The sequence below is a fragment of the Panthera uncia genome (assembly GCF_023721935.1).
Source record: "Panthera uncia isolate 11264 chromosome A1 unlocalized genomic scaffold, Puncia_PCG_1.0 HiC_scaffold_17, whole genome shotgun sequence".
Taxonomy (NCBI): domain Eukaryota; kingdom Metazoa; phylum Chordata; class Mammalia; order Carnivora; family Felidae; genus Panthera; species Panthera uncia.
The window spans coordinates 131,337,162-131,358,972 of NW_026057577.1; the positions used below are offsets into that span (position 1 = coordinate 131,337,162).

The 21,811-nt window shown below is 33.3% G+C and overlaps 1 protein-coding gene across 4 annotated transcripts in view; it reads left to right on the top strand.

The window, feature by feature from the left end:
* Window positions 1-18,567, top strand: part of CDH9 (cadherin 9) — an 87,867-nt gene extending 69,300 nt beyond the window's left edge. For 2 of the 4 annotated variants that reach the window (XM_049648252.1, XM_049648254.1), the window contains 5 exons: window positions 6,737-6,873; window positions 7,323-7,444; window positions 12,694-12,811; window positions 12,908-13,159; window positions 18,080-18,567. In XM_049648252.1, the coding sequence (XP_049504209.1) occupies window positions 6,737-6,873; window positions 7,323-7,444; window positions 12,694-12,811; window positions 12,908-13,159; window positions 18,080-18,567 (1,117 nt within the window). Of the gene's footprint in view, window positions 1-6,736; window positions 6,910-7,322; window positions 7,445-12,693; window positions 12,812-12,907; window positions 13,160-18,079 lie in introns of all 4 variants that reach the window. The other 2 variants (XM_049648251.1, XM_049648253.1) reach the window with 2 other exon arrangements.
* Window positions 18,568-21,811: the final 3,244 nt, after the last annotated feature.

The following is a 21,811-nucleotide window of genomic DNA, read 5'->3' on the forward strand; positions in this document are numbered from 1 at the left end:
CTGGTGGAAACTAGAATTCTTCCCAGTGACAGGCTAGTTCACAGTTTCATTCCTTCTTATCTTTGTGATTGAATACCTCTGTTGCTTCACTCTATCTGTTCCCACGTGAGTTCTGATCAGAACTCCGCTGAAAAGTTGAGTAGCGTTCTCTTCAAATTTCAGTAGTTCCCTCTCTATGAAACTCTCTCCCCTGAATTACTCCATCTTTAAAATTCTAGGCAGTTTGGTTTCAACATGGACTATCAGCATTATCTCCTGACTGAGGGGGCTGACAGACTCCATCTGGGATCCCACTTTCTGTTTCACTGTCTGGAACCTCCCCCTGGCAGCAAACTAAGGAAGTCTTATGTATCATTTCATATCTTTCTCTTTTCTCTGAGATTATGGTCATTGTTCTCTGGTGTCTAATCCTTCAAAAATAATTGTTTCATATATTTCATTTAGTGTTAGTGGATTGTGTGTGTGTGTGTGTGTGTGTGTGTAGGGAGCTGGCAAATCCAACCCTTGTTATTCTATAGTTGTTACAAAGGGACATTCAAAATATCATTTTAAACATGTTTTTGATCAACATATTTAGTCATTCTTACACAGGAAATTTTGTGGCAAAGAAGACAGGTATAATTCTCTTCTCAATAGATACTTCAGTGGCATTTTATTCTATTTTTATCAAGTATTGAAACTTTCAATTTATCAATCACCTAATTTTAGTAAGTAGAGATCATTATAATATATAGAGGTGTATGTATTTTTATTAATTGTGAATATTTGATAATGCCATTAAACTACTCAATAAACTTCTATTGTATAAATAACACACTACCATGTAGGTGATACATGGTTGATGGAAATTTAGTTGCAAACAGTCTTTCAACCTGTATATATATGTATTAGACACAGATGTAAACAGACATAGATATAGATATATAATATGCTCAGTGTATATATAAATATATACTTTTCTATATCTGGAATTTCCTCAGGATACAATTTTAGCAGTAAAATTTCTAGCTCAGAGACTGATAAACTTGCAACCTTGCTTCATAGTATATAAAAGTGGCTGGTACATTTTAAGTTTATATCTGTCCCCAAAATATTTGTTTTATAGAGTACTCAAGTATAAAGAAAGAAACAATGTACGGTGGTTTACCTATAAAATCTCAGAAATTATGACAAAGAAGAAAAGTATTGAAGAAACAAATTTATCCTCAATTGTATTTCTAAAATATTGCCAAGCCTGTTAACATATAGGCTGATTCCTGTTTGCATAAAGATATATGCAAAGAAAACATTTATGTATCAAATTACAGTGTGAAAAACTAGCAATAATTCAACAAGGAGACAACATTGTAATATGTGACTCTTTTGTTTGCTCTTATAGAATTTAGAAGGATGACTGATCCCTAGAGCAGAAAATAGGCTATGATAAGCATCATGGACAAATATTTTCCAGGGAAATCTGAGGAACTATTTCTCACTCACCAGTAAATCTGTTCATCAAACATATTTTCTGAAATACATCTGCCACTTGCAACATGAAATTATGATTACAATTAGCAGCTGTTGTCAGTTCTGTTTCACCCCATTAGTAATCATGGATTTCTCAAGTTATAGGGTTGATTATAGCTTTACAGGTTCTGAAAGAACATGTTGTCTCATTTCACACCTATTTTATACTCAACATTTAAAGTTCAACAAATTTTAGAAGAAATCTTTTTTACTGCAAAGTGAGAAGTATGTACACAACAAACCTGATGGAAAAAAAATGCTTTTTTAGTGTTGCTTCAGGAAAATGTACATGATTCCACCCTAAGCTGAAATTGGTGAATAAGCGTGTATGTGTGTGTGTGTGTGTGTGTGTGTGTGTAACAGTTTCCTTAATAGTTGCCTGATTTTATTATAGAGTAGGATAATTATTATTATTTATTTACAAATTATGATTATTTAAAAATAATGGTGGGTGCCTGGGTGGCTCAGTTGGTTGTGTCTGACTTTGGCGCAGGTCATGATATCATGATTGGTGGGTTCAAACCCTGTGTCAGGCTCTGTGCTGACAGATCAGAGCCTGGAGCCTGCTTCAGATTCTTTGTCTCCCTCTCTCTCTGCCCTTCCCCACTTGTGCTCTGTCTCTGTCTGTCTCTCAAAACTAAAACACATTAAAAATTTTTTAAAATAAAAATAATGCCACAAATATTTGAAAAAACAACAACAAAAAGATTTGAACTATTCATTCAAGCATTATATAGCCACATTCTCATTTTGAAGGACAATGAAACTTCCATAGGTCATAGACAGAAAACACATTTCTGGAAAGCAGTGGATTGAAAGAAAATAACAAACTTATTACCTAATTGTATTGACTTAGTCAGGGAAAGATGTACCTGGAATTCAGGAAAGGAAAGGGAATGCTATCTTTGACATATTTCTGCATAGTACTGATTTGTTCTGGTGTCTGTAATTTACTTTACATATTTTATTGTGCTAGATGAAAATGCAGGGATCTGGTACGTGTTAGATTCTTAATGGGAGAACATTAAAAATTAAAAGCAAAGTAAAACCAGAGTTCACTTCCACACCTCAGTTCTCTTGTGCTTTTTACTTATTTGCTGTTTCTGCACATCCTGTTGTTGCAGAAGGTGTTCAGTTAAAAAATTATACCAGTGGTCTTTAAAAAAAAAAAAAACAAAACTTATTGCTCAAACTTAAATGTAAGGAGATCAATAAAATAGTGTTGTTTTAATAGTCCGTCTACTAGAACACAGAGATAGCTTTGTTCTGTGTTAAGTGTTTATCAGGTTCTTTCTGGTCATCTGTGGTAATCCACTGTATTTATTATTAATAGGCAAATAAAAATGCCCCATTCTGTGTTGAAAATAGAATACTGGCTGCTGGATAAAAGAAAAATATTTCTGGGTTTTGACAAATTGTGAGACATCATTTGCACTAGGGCAAATATAGACCTGGAAGTTGGCAGTATTCATGTTAAACTGAGCTATTTCTAAATTGTCAAAGTGGTTCTCCATCATGAAGTCTCAACCTGAAAAGTAGTGCCTTTCAAGATTGAATCTAAGCGTAGAACAGTCAGAAACCCAGACCTATTTTGGTCCCACATAAGTTCCAAGTGAGTCAAATCTGGACTTACATAAAGTTAGAATTGTTAGCTATTCCTCAGTCATAGAAACACCCATGCTAATCTCTAGGGCAAGTAATAATAAACATAAAGGATTTTTTTTTAATTTTGATCTGAAATTCAAACAGTAGGAAGAAATCCAATGTCTGTTTAGCCATAAGCAGATAATGGTTGCTATTGACTTTTCCAACAATGAAAAAATACATATATATTCAGGCAAATATTATAAATTGAATTCCATTCAATACATAGATGTGGTTGAGTTATGTTCTTTTACTGTGCTTTCTTTGTGTTCATTTTAGGTTTGTTTTATTCATGAGCAGAATTTGGTGTAACTATTTAAGTAAAATGGAACATTTTAAAAAACGTTCTAATGACTTTCCTAGTCCACGTTAGGAACTAAGTTATAGGAGACTTGACCTCTAGAGATAGGAAACACTGTATTTTTTTTTAGGCATGTATTAAGCAATAGAGATTAAAAAGAGAAAATTTAATATGACCGTTGTCCTCAATTTTAGTATATTAATAGTTATTTGAAAAATAAGAGTCATCTCAGATCCTTATCTGACATTGAATTGTTGGTTAAAATCTGATAGAACTTTTGTTCCTAGGAGATATATGCATACGCCATTATGTATTTTATATATTGATTTTTATATCTTGGTTCTAGTGATCTGTTTAGGAGTTCCCACATCAAAAGTATCACTAGTATTAGGCAGTGACCATATATTATATAAGGTTTTTTTCAAATCTCCCAAATTATTTTCATAACACCATGTAGAAAAATTATCATTATGATTATTGAAAAAGTGAGAAGATACTACCATTTCCATGTAGCTCTACTGCCCATTGCACAACTCTTCCAAAGGGCAAGAAGGTGACTGGACTGGTTTTATATTTTGAGACTAAGGTACAGACAAGAATCTAAAACCAACCATGCAAAGTTTTTAGCTATTCCACCTTTGAGATGAAATCCAGTACATACATATTTTTTTCCCACATGCTCAAATACTTACTTTGAAATAGTATCTGTCAGTTGAGACAATCATTTTATAAAATTTAGCATAAAATAAATTAGGCAAGGCCCATGATGTTAAATTATTATAATTATTTTGGAAATCTGAGTTTACTAATGGATCCTTTAAGTTCAATATAGGTCTTATAGCCATAGACTAAATCACAGGCTCTTTTTTAAAACAACCAAAGCAAACAAACAAAAAAATCATAGAAAACCCAAATGTATTTTCATCAAATATTTTTTAAATTACAAATGTTTCACAATGTTTAGAACAATAAGATAAAAGCAGTGTGGGTGGTAAACCATAAGAGACTCTTAACTACTTAACTGTAGAGAACAAACTGGGGGTTGCTGGAGGGGAGGTAGGCAGGAGGATTTGGGCTAAATGGGCAATGAGAATTAAGGAGGGCAATTGTTGAGATGAGCACTGGATGTTGTATGTAATTGATGAATCACTAAATTCTACTCCTGAAACCAATATTACACTATATGCTAACTAATTTGAATTTAAATAAAATCTTGGAAGCAAAAAAAAAAAAAAAAAAGGAACACTGGCTGCTCAATTTCTATTACTCATGTTTATGAAAGTCAATGTTTGATAGTGAATATATTACAGATTTACAATGGGAGCTGTAATTTCCAAATTCACCAGATCAAAAAGGAGTTCATTTGTTAAGTGACTTTAATAAGATATTTAGAAAAATGAGAACTACATCAGATGTTGATTAGTTTCTTTGTTGTCTGTCATTTTCTTCCTTTTTCCATCTTTATTCTGAACAGTTTATCCCATGGTATATAGCTTTACTATATTAAGTCTTGTCTAAAGTCTTATAACATGGGATTGACCTAAGATGTTTGTTAGAAATACAAAATCCCAGCTCCAACACCTGACCCACTGACAGAATCCGTTTTTAAAAAGATCCCAATGTAGGGGTGCCTGGGTGGCTCGGTCAGTTAAGCATCCGACTTTGGTTCAGGTCATGATTTCCTGGTTCATGGGTTCGAGCCCTGTGCTGGGCTCTGTGCTGACAGCTCAGAGCCTGGAGCCTGCTTCAGATCCTGTGTCTCCCTCTCTCTCTCTGCTCCTCCCCCACTCGTGCTCTGTCACTCTCTGTCTCTCAAAAATGAATAAACGTTAAAAACAAATTTTTTTAAATAATTAAAAATAAATAAATAAATAAATAAATCCCAATGTAATTCATATGAACGTTAATGTTTGAGAAACACTTATTTTCCTATATGGCTTAATTAGATACTCAGCAGCAGAAATCTCAAAGAGGTGTGTTAGTACAGCCTAACATGGCCTGACCTAAGGTATTTTATTATAAGCTAGCCTTTTAAAAGATCTTTCTTATGATTACATTACAGCCTTCTATTGCTGCCATAGCAAATTACCATAAACTTAGTGCCTAAAGTAACTTAAATTTATTATCTTAAAGTTTTATGGGTTCGAGATCTGGGATGAATCTCACTGGGCTAAAGATGTTACTGTGGACAGGGCCATATTCCTGTCTGGACACGGTAGGAGAGCAATCGTTTCCTTCCTCATTTAGGTTATTAGATTTCAGTTCCTTGCAGTTGCAGGACTGTAATTCTTATTTTCTTGCTGTCTTTCAGCTGAAGGTTCATTCTGAGTTTCTAGAGGTGGCCTGCATCCTTTGGCATGATACCCCTTCCTGCAATCCTCAAAGCCAGCAATAAGAGATCAATTCCTTTCCATACTTTAAATCTCTTTTTTTTTCCTCCTGTCTCATTTCTCTAGAGCACATCTCTGCCTTCTTCATCCACTTTAAATGGTTTGCATGATTCATTTAGGCCTATCTAGGTAATTAAGAATAGTCTTCCTTCTCAATGACTTTAACCTTAATCACATTTGCAAAGTTACTTTTACCATGTAAAGTAACATATCCATAGGTTTCAGGGATTAAGAAGTAGGCATCCTTTGGGGGACATGAGGAGGCATTATTTTGCCAATCATAGAGTGTCCATAATCCAACCCTGATGAGAAAGAGTCATGGAACTCTGTGTAATATGTCATTTCATTTTTATCTGGAATAGGTCAGAGGAATAGATTGGAGGATGACCTTTGATTCAGCTGATATGTTCCCTAAAAGAGAGCCATTCAAGAGCAAAGTATTTTACAACAGTTTCTCTATTCACTTATAGCCATAAGGACTCTGTGGACAAGTTCTTATGTTTCTTTTTAACATAATTTCAATTTATCTATGCAACTGACTCCATCAAATTTAATATGACTACTTAATATGTCTCAAGCACTGCAATAGGTCTATGATAGGATAAGTAAATCAAGTGACAATTAAAAACTCACTCAAAGGCTGCTGCAAGTATTCCTGAGTATAAATAATAACTCTAAAGTCACACAATCATAGAATAGTAATGATGGAAAAGGCCAAACATATCAAATCGTCTAAGTGACAGTTACATTAAATAAAAATTCAAGAAAGTTATCAGCATTTTACTGTCATGACTTTATGAGAACATTGTTTGAATTGCCTATAACTTTTAAGAAATAGTAGATGAACTAATAATCTTAAAATAATGCCTAGATTCATGAATCTCTTTTCTGCCAGATACTCCATTGATCGGCATACTGATATGGACCGGATTTTTAGTATTCACTCCGAAAATGGCTCTATTTTCACTTTGAAACCCCTGGACCGGGAATCATCTCCTTGGCACAACATCACCATTACAGCCACAGAAATAAGTGAGTGGGAAATACATATATCTGAACACCAAAGTGGTAAAATAACAGCAATAAGTACACTCTATTTCTTGAGTGAAATAATTTTATCGTTAGCAGCCTGAGCGTGTGTTGGATATTATATTATTTAATGATTATCAAATATCCACTTTTTAAATTTAATTTTCTCTTATAGCTTACTGTAGGATGGAAATATAATCTAACCTCATAAAAATAAGTAATCTAAGAAAATTATGTCTTACAAATAATAATACTTCATTCTCAATCATATTCTCCTCTTTTTAATCATGCTTTCCATCTGGACCATGTAAGCAAGCTGAGATATTCATCAGCAATCCAATTGAGAAAGTGAATACCACATAAATGATCTGTTGCTAAGTTACAAATGGGGAGAGTGGTGTCACCGCTTCTCTGTAAATGAGACTGAAGTCTTACACATGTTCTTGTTGCAGATAACTCAAAACAAAGTAGCCACATCCCTGTCTTCATCAGAATTCTAGATATAAACGACCATGCTCCGGAATTTGCCATGTACTATGAAACATTTGTTTGTGAAAATGCAAAGCCTGGGCAGGTAAATAAAATCATTATAAACTTAAATTTGTTTTTTCCTGTTTCCAAAGGCAGGTACCATTATATTAATTCACTTGAACAAATCTTTTTTTTTTTTTTTCATGCAAACTATTGCCATTCCTCTTTGTCACCTGTTTATCTCCCCTTACCAGAACATTCACAGTGATCTAAAAAGGTAACTTTTGAAGTGGTTTCTATTATGGAACCCATGATATATTAGAAAAAGTTGTAACATATGCTTTAATATATATACTGGTATATAATAAATATCTATACATATAGATCTATCTATCTATCTATCTATCTATAAGAAATAGTTTCTACCTGGATTCATAATTATGTTGAAACTGAGTTATATTCAAGAATAGAATGGATATTTGCAAATGACATATCAGACAAAGGGCTAGTATCCAAAATCTATAAAGAGCTCACCAAACTCCACACCCAAAAAACAAATAACCCAGTGAAGAAATGGGCAGAAAACATGAATAGACACTTCTCTAAAGAAGACATCCACATGGCCAACAGGCACATGAAAAGATGCTCAACGTCGCTCCTTATCAGGGAAATACAAATCGAAACCACACTCAGATATCACCTCATGCCAGTCAGAGTGGCCAAAATGAACAAATCAGGAGACTATAAATGCTGGAGAGGATGTGGAGAAACGGGAACCCTCTTGCACTGTTGGTGGGAATGCAAATTGGTGCAGCCACTCTGGAAAACAGTGTGGAGGTTCCTCAGAAAATTAAAAATAGATCTACCCTATGACCCAGCAATAGCACTGCTAGGAATTTACCCAAGGGATACAGGAGTACTGATGCATAGGGGCACTTGTACCCCAATGTTTATAGCAGCACTCTCAACAATAGCCAAATTATGGAAAGAGCCTAAATGTCCATCAACTGATGAATGGATAAAGAAATTGTGGTTTATGTACACAATGGAGTACTACATGGTAATGAGAAAAAACGAAATATGGCCCTTTTTAGCAACGTGGATGGAACTGGAGAGTGTGATGCTAAGTGAAATAAGCCATGCAGAGAAAGACAGATACCATATGTTTTCACTCTTATGTGGATCCTGAGAAACTTAACAGAAACCCATGGGGGAGGGAAAGGAAAAAAAAAAAAAAAAAGAGGTTAGAGTGGGAGAGAGCCAAAGCATAAGAGACTGTTAAAAACTCAAAACAAACTGAGGGTTGATGGGGGGTGGGAGGGAGGGAAGGGTGGGTGATGGGTATTGAGGAGGGCACCTTTTGGGATGAGCACTGGGTGTTGTATGGAAACCAATTTGACAATAAATTTCATATATTGAAAAAAAAAGAATAGAATGGAAATACATTACTAAATAACACATGAAGTATGAACATGAAATTGTTCTGTGTTAGTATAATGGGAATCAAAATAATTATCTTGTTGATTATATTTTCCTCTTTTAATCTCTCAGGCAAGACATTTTGGTTTGATAATTATACTTTGTGCTTTTTCAACTTTAATCTTATTGAGATAAAAAGAGACTGTTTGTACAAGAGTTACAAAGTCCTCTTGCAAAGTTCCCTCATATATAAGATATCTCTAAAGTAACTTTAAGCAACTGCAGAATATGTTCATTTTTGACACTAATATAGTATTTTACAAATGATAGTAACCGTACAAATTTCAGTGAAGGAAATTTTAACAAGTTAACTTTTAAGATATTTTTTAAGGAAAAAGTGGGTGGGTGTTAAGAATCATATATAATTTCATCATGTTTTTTATTTTATTTTACTTATTTTTTTAATATTTATTTATTTTTGAAGGAGAGAGACAGGCAGAGTGTGAGCAGGGGAGGGGCAGAGAGAGAGGGAGACAGAATCTGAGCAGGCTCCAGGCTCTGAGCTGTAAGCACAGAGCCCAACTCAGGGCTTGAACTCATGATCTATGAGATCATGACCTGAGCAGAAATCGGATGCCCAACCAACTTAGACACCAGGCACCCCTCCATCATGTTTTTTTAAACACAGAAAATAAAAGTGAAATACAGTCTTTTTATTCCAATAAAGATTGCAATGGACGAAATGTTCATTTGAAACCCTAACCCCCAGTATGGAGATAGAGCTTTTAAGGAAGCAAATAAAGTTAAATGAGATCATAAGGTTAGGGCTATGATCTGAAAGGATTAGTGTCCTTTAAGGAAGAGACAACAGATAGATCACTCTCCCTCTCTCTCTTTTTGTGGGAAGAGGCATTGTAAGGACGCAGCAAGAAGGCAGCTGTCTGCAAGCCCGAAAGAAAGCTCTCACAGACCTTGATCTCAGACTTCCAGTCTCCAGAACTGTGAGAAAAATAAATTTCTGCCATTGATGCCATCCAGGCTGCATAATTTTTACGGCAGCCCAAGCAAGTAGACTAAGACAGAGATATGTACCATATTCCACTTGCATACACAAAAGATAGAATTGGGGTATTCTTATTCTTATTCTTACTTGCCAAAAAAGCATCATTACATAGTTATCTGGATTAAAAATTGTTTTTCTTTTTTCACTTTGCAACATGTAATGGACATACTCTCAGTTCAGCAAATGATTATTTTTAAACCGATGCTGAATTTTTACAGCATAGCTATACATTCATTAGTTTATTCAACTACCCACTTAAAATGGAAATTTGGTTTACAAACAAAATATTAACTTAGCAGACAGCACTATAATGAGCCTTATAGTACATTTATATTTATATACTACCTGGTATTCTTTTCCTTTGATACAACCTTCAAAGTAGGAATAAATTTGATATGTAAATGTGCATCAATGCCTCCAAATAGTTGCCTAAATATGTCATATATCTAGTGGATGACTGCCTATTTATTGGGCAACACTAGATTTTAAAATGTCTACCGAAAAATAATATCTCATAATAATTTTAACACGGATCCTCCCAACATTATTTGAGCTGAACATTTTTCATAAATATGTGGCCATTTTCACAACTGTATGAGTTTCCTAAGGCTACCATGAGAAATTACCACAAACTAGAAAGCTTAAAACAGAAATGTGCTCTCACACAGTTCTGGAGAATAAAGTCTGGAATCAACGTGTCAGCAGGCCATCCCTTCTCTATAAACTCTAGGAGTAGACTCTTTCTTGCCATTTCCTAGCCCCTGTGAGTGCCAGAAACCATTGGCATCCCTTGGTTTATAAGAATTACTCCAATCTCTGCATACACTGTCCCGTGACATTCTATCTGTATCCCTATTTCCCTCTTCTTATGGGAAAAATCCAGTCATTGGATTAGGGTCCACACTAATCCACCACGGTTTCATCTTAACTTGATTGCATCTACGAGAGCCTGTTTCCAAATAAGATCACATTCACAGGTACTGGAAATTAGGATTTGAACATATGTCTTGTAGAGAAAGAAGTCAATTGACAACAGTGTATAGATATTCTTTACTCGTTTGTCTATTAATATGCTTTTCATGTGAGTAATTGATATGTATTACAAATTAATATTTGATAAAAATAATTGATCTGAACTAAAAATTATTTTAATAGTAATATTAGTATTAAAATTTCTGTCGTTGTTTCTATACTTGACACATAACAATTTGCTTGTTAAAAGTAACAAGGTTAAAAATGTATTTTAAGCTACGGATATGTATTCTCTGTTAAAATATGCTTAAACAATGGCTGATCTAATCACTTCAAGAACTCTGCCGTATAACCAGAGGACCTACATTGCTTATGATTTAAAATATTGCTAAATATCATGGGGCGCCTGGGTGGCTCAGTCCATTAAGCGCCAACTTCGACTCAGGTCATGATCTCGCGGGTTTGTGGGTTCAAGTCCCACGTCGGGCTCTGTGGTGACAGCTCAGAGCCTGGAGCATGCTTTGGATTCTGTGTTTCCTCCTCTGTTTGCCCCTCCCATGCTCATGCTCTGTCTCTGTCTCTCAACAATAAATAAACGTTAAAAAATAAAATAAAATATTGCTAAATATTGGATATACCATTGCCAATATGGAACAGGAGGTTAAGCAAAAGTGCTGAAGTCTTAAAAGTATTTTTTTCTATGTCATGACCCAATCTTCTAAGGAGAAAATGTGCATTAAATTTCTCTTAATAATTATACACATACAGAAGAATTATATAAAGAAGCGTAAGGTTACATGCCACTCTGTCAATAAAATGAATGAAATCCTACTTAGTATTAAAACAGGAAAAAACATTGACTAGTGAGTCATCAGGTTAGTATGGCTACAGAAGGTTCACAGTAACAAAAACTGTGGATATGCCAAACTACTATGAAATTCCAACAGTTGTTCATCACAGAAGTCGGACTACTATGCCTCTAAGCGAGTGGCGCAACTGTTTTTGTAGAAAAGAAATCTGAAAGTAAGAGTAATTAAGTGGCTGTGATTTCAAGCCACACAGATGGCAGACCCAGGACTAGGAAAACAGGCACCCGATGTGTAGCTTGGTGCTTTTTCCACTGTAAAATGTTCAATAGAATTTTTTGTGTGACCTGTAATTTGCAGCTTCGTCTTCACACGAGGGCACACCTGTAACTTACAGCAAGCACAGCTAAGAGGTGTCATAATTTCTCAACGTCAACACTGATTTTATGAAACCTTAAAAGCATTTATTTGTATCTCTTTCTAAGCTTTGCAAATACCACTAAAAGAAAAACAAAGAAGTTGAATAAACTATGCAATGTGATTGTAGTTATGGTGCCACCTAGCTTTAAAATCTTTTGCTTTCTGGTATCATGTGGCATATTACTCATTGTTTCAAAACTATATTCATAGTGTCCTTGATCTGTAAGAGTGGCTGTGCTAAGCACTTTTGTTTTTGAAAAGTGCATCTGTTATGTTCTCTGCCTTTGAGACAATCGTTATTTAGTGGAGGCAACAGATTGGTAACCAATTATTATTAAAACACACTGGGACATTCTAACAATGTTAAAAGAGGAGATGTTGGAGTGATTGAATTTTTCTTTAAGGTTGGATATTGCAGCGGCTGGGAATTGGACAATAATTCATAGAGATACCTTGCATGGTAATACTTGATGGACATTTTTTTATCCTTAACTAATTGTTATATTATACAGAACCATAAAAAGCTTTGCCATAATTTCTGAAAATGGGCTCTTTTTATTTATTTAATGTCAGTGATATTTTTAAAACCCAAACACTGATTTAAAATGTCCTATAAAAACAACATGCATTGCTTTTTCTTGTGCTTTATTTCATTTATTGACTTGGTTTCAGCTGATTCAGACTGTCAGTGTCATGGACAGAGATGATCCTCCCCGAGGCCACAAATTTTTCTTTGAACCAGTGCCAGAATTTCCTCTCAATCCGAACTTCACCATTGTAGATAATAAAGGTATAGAATATTTTTAAAAGTAAAATTATAAGGCCTTATGTTCTAAAATTAAAGACTGGACTCAATTGTTTCCCCCACTTTTTTTTTTTTTTTTAGATAATACAGCAGGAATCATGACTCGAAAAGACGGGTATAGCCGCAACAAAATGAGCACCTATCTACTACCGATTTTAATATTTGACAACGATTATCCAATTCAAAGCAGCACCGGCACACTCACTATCCGTGTGTGCGCTTGTGATAATCAAGGAAACATGCAGTCCTGCAATGCAGAGGCCTTGGTCCTCTCGGCCGGTCTCAGCACAGGGGCTCTGATCGCCATCCTTCTCTGCATCATCATACTCCTTGGTAAGCTCTGCCTCTGAATGTTCATTTGACTCAAATAAGTCTCTCCTGCACTGTTCAGTGATGGGGCTACTGAAAAGCACACTTCTCTAGAGTGAAAGATTGACATTTTTAACTCTTTATTGAAATTGTTCTTTCGATTTGAAAAAAAACCTAGTTGTCTCTGAGGATAGGACTAGCTTTCTAGAGATGAAAAACAGAGCTAACAGCTCATGCCTTATGCATGTATACACACACATTTTAAAATCTATTTTGTATTATACTGTTTAGTACTAGCTAATCATGGTCACTGTTCTCAGGACATTTACTTTTAGAACTGATTTACTTTTTGTATCAACTCCATAAGATGGATACTCTGGTTCTTCTCAAGGGAGACTAAGTAACTTACATAAATTCAGTCATTTAGAAAGTGTTTTAAATAGTGTTCAATATATTAGTCTATTTCAGAACTCTCCTTCTAAACCATTATTCTCAAAGTCAAAGACTACCTTTACAAACAATATATCTAACAAATACCAAGTTATGTATATTAGACACCTAGTTGGCAAATGCAATTAAATTGTCAATATAAGATGAGCATTTTATTGATACAATTTGAACATAGGTGCAAATTAAAGGTTTAAGTTCATTTTTAAAAATATCAGTATGGCATTGTGGTCTACGTAGTCCTGCAGTATTTTCTAAATAAAGTCATGCTTGCTATAGCAAATGTTTGATTTGAGCATGCCCTAACAGGACAACGATTTAATTCAATTAAACAGTTGTTCCACTGTAAAACATTCCCCCCAAAATTGTTTCCATCAAATATTCATCCAAAATGCTTATGCTTAGGGCATGAGAGCCAGCCAAATTTATGTTCCAATGCTCATATGTGCTGGCTCCTTTTCACCGCAAATCCTTTCAAGCAATCTGGATGAAATCCCTCTGGCCAGATATCCTTATGCGACTTCAGTGGGGGATTGATAAAAGTGAGGGGAAAACATTTGTCTCAGTTCAAATGATCCAACTATTTAGAAAAACATTTTTTCAGGGTGCTTTAGAACATACATACACCAACACCAGTCCACATCTCAGAACTGCTGCTAGAAAGTTCAGCTCTTCTGTAAAATATTTTTTGTATCCCCATGAAGTATCAATTTTGGCTTACCTTTCAGCTAAGTGCTACTGATATTATATTGTTTTATTTGGTCACAAAGCTCTACTTTCCTAATTTAGGACAACATGGAAATATGCATATTTTAAAATTGACTTTTAAATTTCTATATTAAGATAATACACAAAGACACACATGCATACATGAGGAAACAAAAGCACCCCCTAATAAGCTTACATACTATGTCTTATGACACTACATTGTTTAACAGTTTTTTCTAAGCAGAAATCCTACAAGGCTGTTTATTTTGAGAACTCGGTCACCTTCCTGCCCTATACAATATAGAAGGCACACATTTCTTGTTTTCCACCTTCCCGACCGACTGCATAAAGATGGAGGGATTTTCTATTATTTTAGTTAAAATTGTTTCTAATTCAGAAGGTTTCATTATCAAAGTTCCTAAAACATTTTTTGCTGTGATTTCATCTTTTTAAAAAGTTTTTGTTTGAATTCCATTTAGTTAATGTACAATGTAGTTTTAATTTCAGGTGTACAGTATCAACACTTCCATACAACACACTGTGCTCATCACAAGTGCACTCCTTAATCCCCATCACCCGTTTAACCCATCCCCCCCCCCACACACAGTTCCCCTCCAGTAACCCTCAAGTTGTTCCCTATAGTTAACAGTCTGTTTTATGCCTCTCTCTTATTTCCCATGTTGATTCCACATATGAGTGAAATCATAGGGTATTTGTCTTTCTCTGACTTATTTCACTTAGCATAATACTCTTTAGCTCTGTCCACATTGTTGCAAATGGCAAGATTTCATTCTTTTTTATGTCTGAGTAATATTCATTGTGTGTGTGGATATATATATATATATATATATATCCACACACACATACGTATGTATATATGTATATATACATACGTATGTGTGTGTGTATATATATATGTATCTCCACACACATACATACGTATGTATACACACATACATATGTATACATATATGTATGTATGTATATATACATATATGTATGTATATATACATACATATGTGTATACATATGTATGTGTGTGTATTTATTTATTTATTTATTTATTTATTTATTTATCTTCTTTATCCATTTATCCATTCATCTGTGGATGTACACTTGGGCTATTTCCATGATTTGGCTATTGTAGGTAATGAATTAGTATATTTGTATTCTTTGGGTAAATATCTGGTAGTACAATGGCTGAATCATAGGGACTTTTATTTTAAACTTTTTGAGAAACCTCCATGCTGTTTTCCAGAGTGGCTGCACCAGATTGCATTACCACCAACAGTGCAAGAGAGTTCCTTTTTCTCCACATCTTCACCAACACCTGTTGTTTGCACACAGTTACTAAATTTCTATAGTTAGAAGAGTTGCCTCTTTGCAAGACAGTGATATAGCATGGACAATAATATCTCAGACCTACCTTTACAGTTTGAAGAAATATAGTTATTAGAGTTTGTCTATGTTACAAGGCAAAGTCGAGGATTAAAACCTGATGCAGGACTTTTTAACTGTTTTAGTTCCTTAGACACCTTGGGAATCAAACTATGGGAACTATTTAGAATAATAAATTAATAATAATAGGATATATAAAAAAAGGAAATATGTTTATCCAAATTAAATAAGAAACAAAAGCAAAATGTGTTTAATTATTGTCATATGTGCCTTATTCTAGTGCAAGTCTAATGATTATTTAAGATATATCATAACTAAAATGCAATATAAAATATCTATGATTTCTGTTGGTTTAATAGTCACACATACTGTTACTATCACTACAGTACTTGTATATTCTGATATTCATAATAGAAATACTAAATTCCAGTAATAGATTAATAAAAATAATGACATACTTTTTTCTATTCATTATCTTTACCTTTCTAAATTTCATTCACATAACCTCAGTCTAGGGAAATGAAGCAGGTAATTGTGACCCAACAAAGGAGAAAAAACAGAACAGGTTCCAAGGTCCATTTGTGGGAATTAATAAATATTATATTAGCTAAGAACCCTTAATATAATTTGACTATGTTGTTCTTATTTTATAGTAAGAGTTTATAAAAATTTTGAGGAAAGTAGATAATTTATAAATTAATTCAATATTAAATTTATAAAAAAAAAACCTTTTTTCTACTTCATGATTCACTAAATTGGTGGATTTCAGATCTATGCTGAGTTAATTAACTTATGTTCATCCTTTAATAGGGGAAATAGAGATACGTCTCATTTTTATTGAATAGTTTTTTGTTTTATTGTCTCTAAGATGATTCTGAATATAGCTCAGCACCCAGAGCCTATTCTATGGAGGTTAACTGAAGATGTTACTAATGATTTTTTTTTTTATTCTTTCTACCAATTATTAGGAGCTAAGGAAAGTGTTTTGGCTGATATGACAATAGCATTGGGCAGACTTTAAAGGAGTTACAAGAAACTCAAGGGCCATGGTGAAGTGTGGTTTCAATGTAAATGAGTTTGCTTTGTGTGATTTCAATACAAAAATCAAGAAAAGAAATGATAGATTTTTGAGCCAACATGTTCTTGTTTTTTAATAAAACCTAAATAGTATTAGCAAAACATTTAGCTGCCTAAATTAAGGAAAAGCTGTTTTTTATTTCTCTCATGCAATGTCTAAGTGTGTTTTGGGAAAGTTTATCTTTATTTAATTTTTAACTTTTCTTATATACAAAATTAGGAACTTGTTCCATTTTCAATGAAAAACTTATATTTTGGAAATTATGTATTTTTTCTTACTTTTAAATGTATTTGTAAATTGCAAAATGTATTTATTTTGCATACAGACATTCATTGTCACATATATGCATGTTACGTTTTAGTAACATAACAAAAATAAGAAAGTATATTTCATGTGGGGAGTTCACAATTAATTTGATAACACAAGTATATAAAAAATAAAACGATACAGCAAATAGAGGGATTACAAATAACAGGTCAGCCAGAAAGTTCCAATGTACTTCTATAAGTCAAGGAAATCCTCAATAACAAGATAATTAGTCTGAACTATCTTTAATCTGAACTATCTTGTAAGATGAGTACAGGTTAAAGATAAGTAAGAATTTGAATTCCATATCAGAGCTTATAGAGTGATGGCTCAGATTTTAGGTAGGCTTTCAAAACCAGGTCCAAAAAGGAATTTAAATAGATAAGAGCTATTAGAAGGATTAGATCAGTAGCACATATATATTTTTGTATATATTATATACACACATATATTGCACTTTTATGTATATATGCATGTATATGAGTGATGTTTTGCATATATTGAGTCATTAAGAAACTATTAAATTATTGCTCAATTTATCTTGGGCTAATAATGAGTGTAGCTTCAGAATTTTAGTATTTTTAAGCAAGTTTGCTGTTGGAAGGAATGAGATATCACATAATTAACAGCTGGCTAAATGAATTAGCCATAACTGAATAAGGATTTTTCAATGCCAGAGCTCTACAGGAGAGTGACTCTTGAAAGTAAATAAATGGACTGTAATATCTGCTCTTTTATCAATACAGGACATTTACTCATTGGCCCAAGGCACTGTGTATTTGTGTAGGATAGTCACTTTTTATCCAAACAAATCTTAGCATCTCTCATACCACACAAACTTCCCTTTCCAAAATGTGCTATATTTAATTTAAACCTGAACCATGGAATCTCACTATTTTCTCTTTGTTGTTGTTGTTCCAAAGGGTGCTATATTTAATTTAAACCTGAATCATGGACTTTCACTATTTTCTCTTTGTTGTTGTTATTGTTGTTGTTATTACGAATAGTTTTAGTTGTGCTGTTTGCTGCACTGAAGAGGCAGAGAAAAAAGGAACCTCTGATAATTTCAAAAGACGATGTCCGTGACAACATTGTGACCTATAATGATGAAGGTGGTGGGGAAGAAGATACCCAAGCTTTTGACATTGGCACCTTAAGGAATCCAGAAGCAAGAGAAGACAGTAAACTTAGAAGAGATGTAATGCCTGAAACTATTTTTCAGATAAGGAGGACTGTGCCTCTGTGGGAAAATATTGATGTACAAGATTTTATCCATCGAAGATTGAAAGAAAATGACTCAGACCCAAGTGCACCACCTTATGATTCACTGGCAACATACGCCTACGAAGGCAATGATTCCATAGCCGATTCACTCAGTTCTTTGGAGTCTCTCACAGCCGATTGTAACCAAGATTATGATTACCTCAGCGACTGGGGACCTCGTTTTAAAAAGCTTGCTGATATGTATGGGGGTGATGACAGTGACCGAGATTAAGAGTATCGTATGACTTGATCCATGTTAGTGGAAGTACGCTTCTTGTTACTAGATTGAGTGGCCTGCATTCTCTTCCTTGGAGGAAATTTTTTAAAAATTGAAATTACAAACAATACGTAGGTGTTGTCTTAGTAAGGGTTTGCTTAATCAGTAAGTTTCTGTGAATGAATATGAATGATATAGATTTTAAAAAAAGTAATAATAACCAGTTCACTCTCTTTGCCTAGCAATCTCTGAACGAAAGTATATCACATCAATAATCAATACAAATTACATAAAAGGCTTTTTGTGCCTTTCCTTAAATATAAAGACTTTATAAATGTTTTCTTAACTGACTTATAGTCACCTTTACTATTAAACATTGTGCAACTGCTTTGTAAATTAATATGAAAATATATCCCTAAAGAAATAGGAATGACTATTACTGCCATATTTATTTAGTTGAAGAATGTCTTTGTGTTAATTCATTCATATTTTTATAAATGTATATTTATATTTTTGTATTTTTATGAAATAAACTAGTATTTATAAAAATAAATATCATTTTATTTACTTCCTAGAAGCAGTTCTGATCTCACTTATAACAGAAATTTTTTACATCTTTATAGACAAAACACAATTTACTCAGGGAAAAAACAGCTAAGTTACTGCATGTGATTTGGAACTAGAATGTAGCAAAACTATAAAAGAGCTTTAGTGTAAGTTATGATTTTTTGTTTCTGCCACTTGAATATGGACAAATGCTTATTCAACCACTGATATCTACCCATCAATAGGATATGAGACCTTTGAAATATAAACTATTATAAATATACTTGTAAATGATTATGGTTTTTATATAATTTTTTCTATAGAATCAGCCAGTGAATTTTATTTGAGAGTATATGAAGTATGTGTAAGAAATGTTATGTGTATCAGGGGAAAAAATGTAAATCACTCTTTCTCCTTCAACAGAAGTTTTCAGAATGAAAAGGAATAGTTCTGATTTTGTTCTCCTCATCAGATAATTCATGGACTATATAAGCCAGGTGACATTTAAAATGAGTATCAACAAACTAGAGGGTTTTTTTTTTTAATTGAAAACTTTATTGCGTAGATTCAAAGTCACTGTATTTGAGGAAATCTTGAAATAACTGGTGACATGTAGGCTGAAGATTAAAAAAAAATTAGGGAATGTGTGGTTTTACTAATGATTGGGATTGTAAAAAAAAATCTGTTTTTGGACAGAATTTGGACCCTTTAAGACATGAGAAAGAGGAAGAGAGTGGCAGAATTGTGCATAATAATCATTAGCAAATCTCTGAGACTGCTATGCAGAAAACCTGCCTCGGTTTAATCTGGAGAATAAAACCTAAACTAAAATATGGAAACTTCACAAGGAGATTGCATACTATTCATTTCCTGTGCCATGAATTATCTTTTGCTTTCTCTTTTATTATTCATCCTTTAAGGAGTAAATATCATACCCAGGGTCATTCTTAATGTGGAATTTATTTAGAAATTTAACACTGACTAGTCTGTTACCAAGCCTTTTTAAATAGCAAATACCAATTATAGACAAATTTGTGTATTCTGTTACTATGTTATACAATTTTCAAAGACCATTCAAGAACTTTAGCACCAGTAGCTGACACATATTACAGATTTAATTTGATGCTGAGAAAATAAAATATACTTTGCACTTAAGAAAAATTTGAAATTTTTCTAATCATTGGAATTTTCCAGAAAACAGAAAGTTTTTAAGTTTTAGGTTTAGTTTAGAAAGTTTTTTTTTGTTTTGTTTTTTGTTTTTTTTTACTTTAGAAAGTAATTAAGTTTTCCCATTGCTAGAGCTATTCCAGCATGAATCAGACAAATATTTGAGGAGGATAACGTTGAGTGGCTTAAAGCAGTCGGCAAAAATGAATTAGATATCTATTAAACTTCTTATCACTTTATTCTATAATCACTAGAATAAGTGGCAAGAAGTAAACAAATTAAGAAGAGGCTATAATGACTGTACGTGTAACAGCTGTCTAGAAATGAAAAAAAAAATCATGTTGAGTCATAAAGGGGAATTGGTAGTTACATTGCATGCCTGGGTTTACCACACTTCAAATACTAAGCGCATCACAACAAACTAAGCTACCTGTAAGTTGTAAACCTACAAATGCAATGAGGAAATCATATTAATACCACATAGAATAAGACACATTAAATTTTTAAGCTTGATTATGAAGAAATATTCATTTGATTACCATTTTTCAGCACTTTAATAAAACTGGTTTGAGTTCTCCCTTTCCTGGATCTGAGAATGACTGATATACCGATGTCTTTGTGAGGACAGAGCTAATAGATTTCATACTTAATAAGTATATGATTGTTTTTGCTATCAATCAAGGAGTCCTATTTGGTCAAAGAAATTACCAGTTTCATGAAATATTAATGCTTTTCATAATTTTCTAATAATCTATGAAATTCCTGTAGTAGGAAAATGCATTTAGAAGACTGATCAGCTTTTTTGTAAATAAAAAAAAAAATTTCCTAATTGAGAAGTAAAAAATATATATATATATATATATATATATATATATATATATATATATATAACTTCCCCACCCATACCCACACAAAAAATAGAGATAATAATATTTACTCTATTGTATTTGGATAATTTTATTTCATTAAGATGCACACAATACATTCAATAATATTAGTTTCCATCACTTGATTCTCATGGGACTGAGACACTGGTAAAATCTGAGGAAAATTAATTCTTAAAGTGTGTTTACTTTCCAAACAAAATAAATTAGTTAGCTTTGACTGTTTAAACTTAAGATAAAATTGAAGCTAGTTGAGTAAACATTTTTTTCCAAATATAATTAAAACAATCATTGTTTTATATATTCAATAAATTCAAAATAATATATTGTCTATATTTATATCTGAAGTTTTTTTCAGAGAGAGGAACCTATCTACATTATTTGCACTTTAAGATATGGACTGGGTGGTAGGATCTTCAATCCTGCTCTTAGACACGTGAAATAGATTCCAGTCACTTAAAAAAATCAATTTAGTAAAGAAAAGAAAACAGCATTACCAACACAAAGCAGTAAACAAATAAGGGGAAAAATCCTACCATAGCCAGTGGTTGAACTGACCTCAGTTGATTATTCCTTCCACTTTGGCGTAACCACTATAGCTGGCTGCCAGGATCCTTTATTATATTGGGTATTCTTTTATTTTACTCAGCCTCCCTGACTGG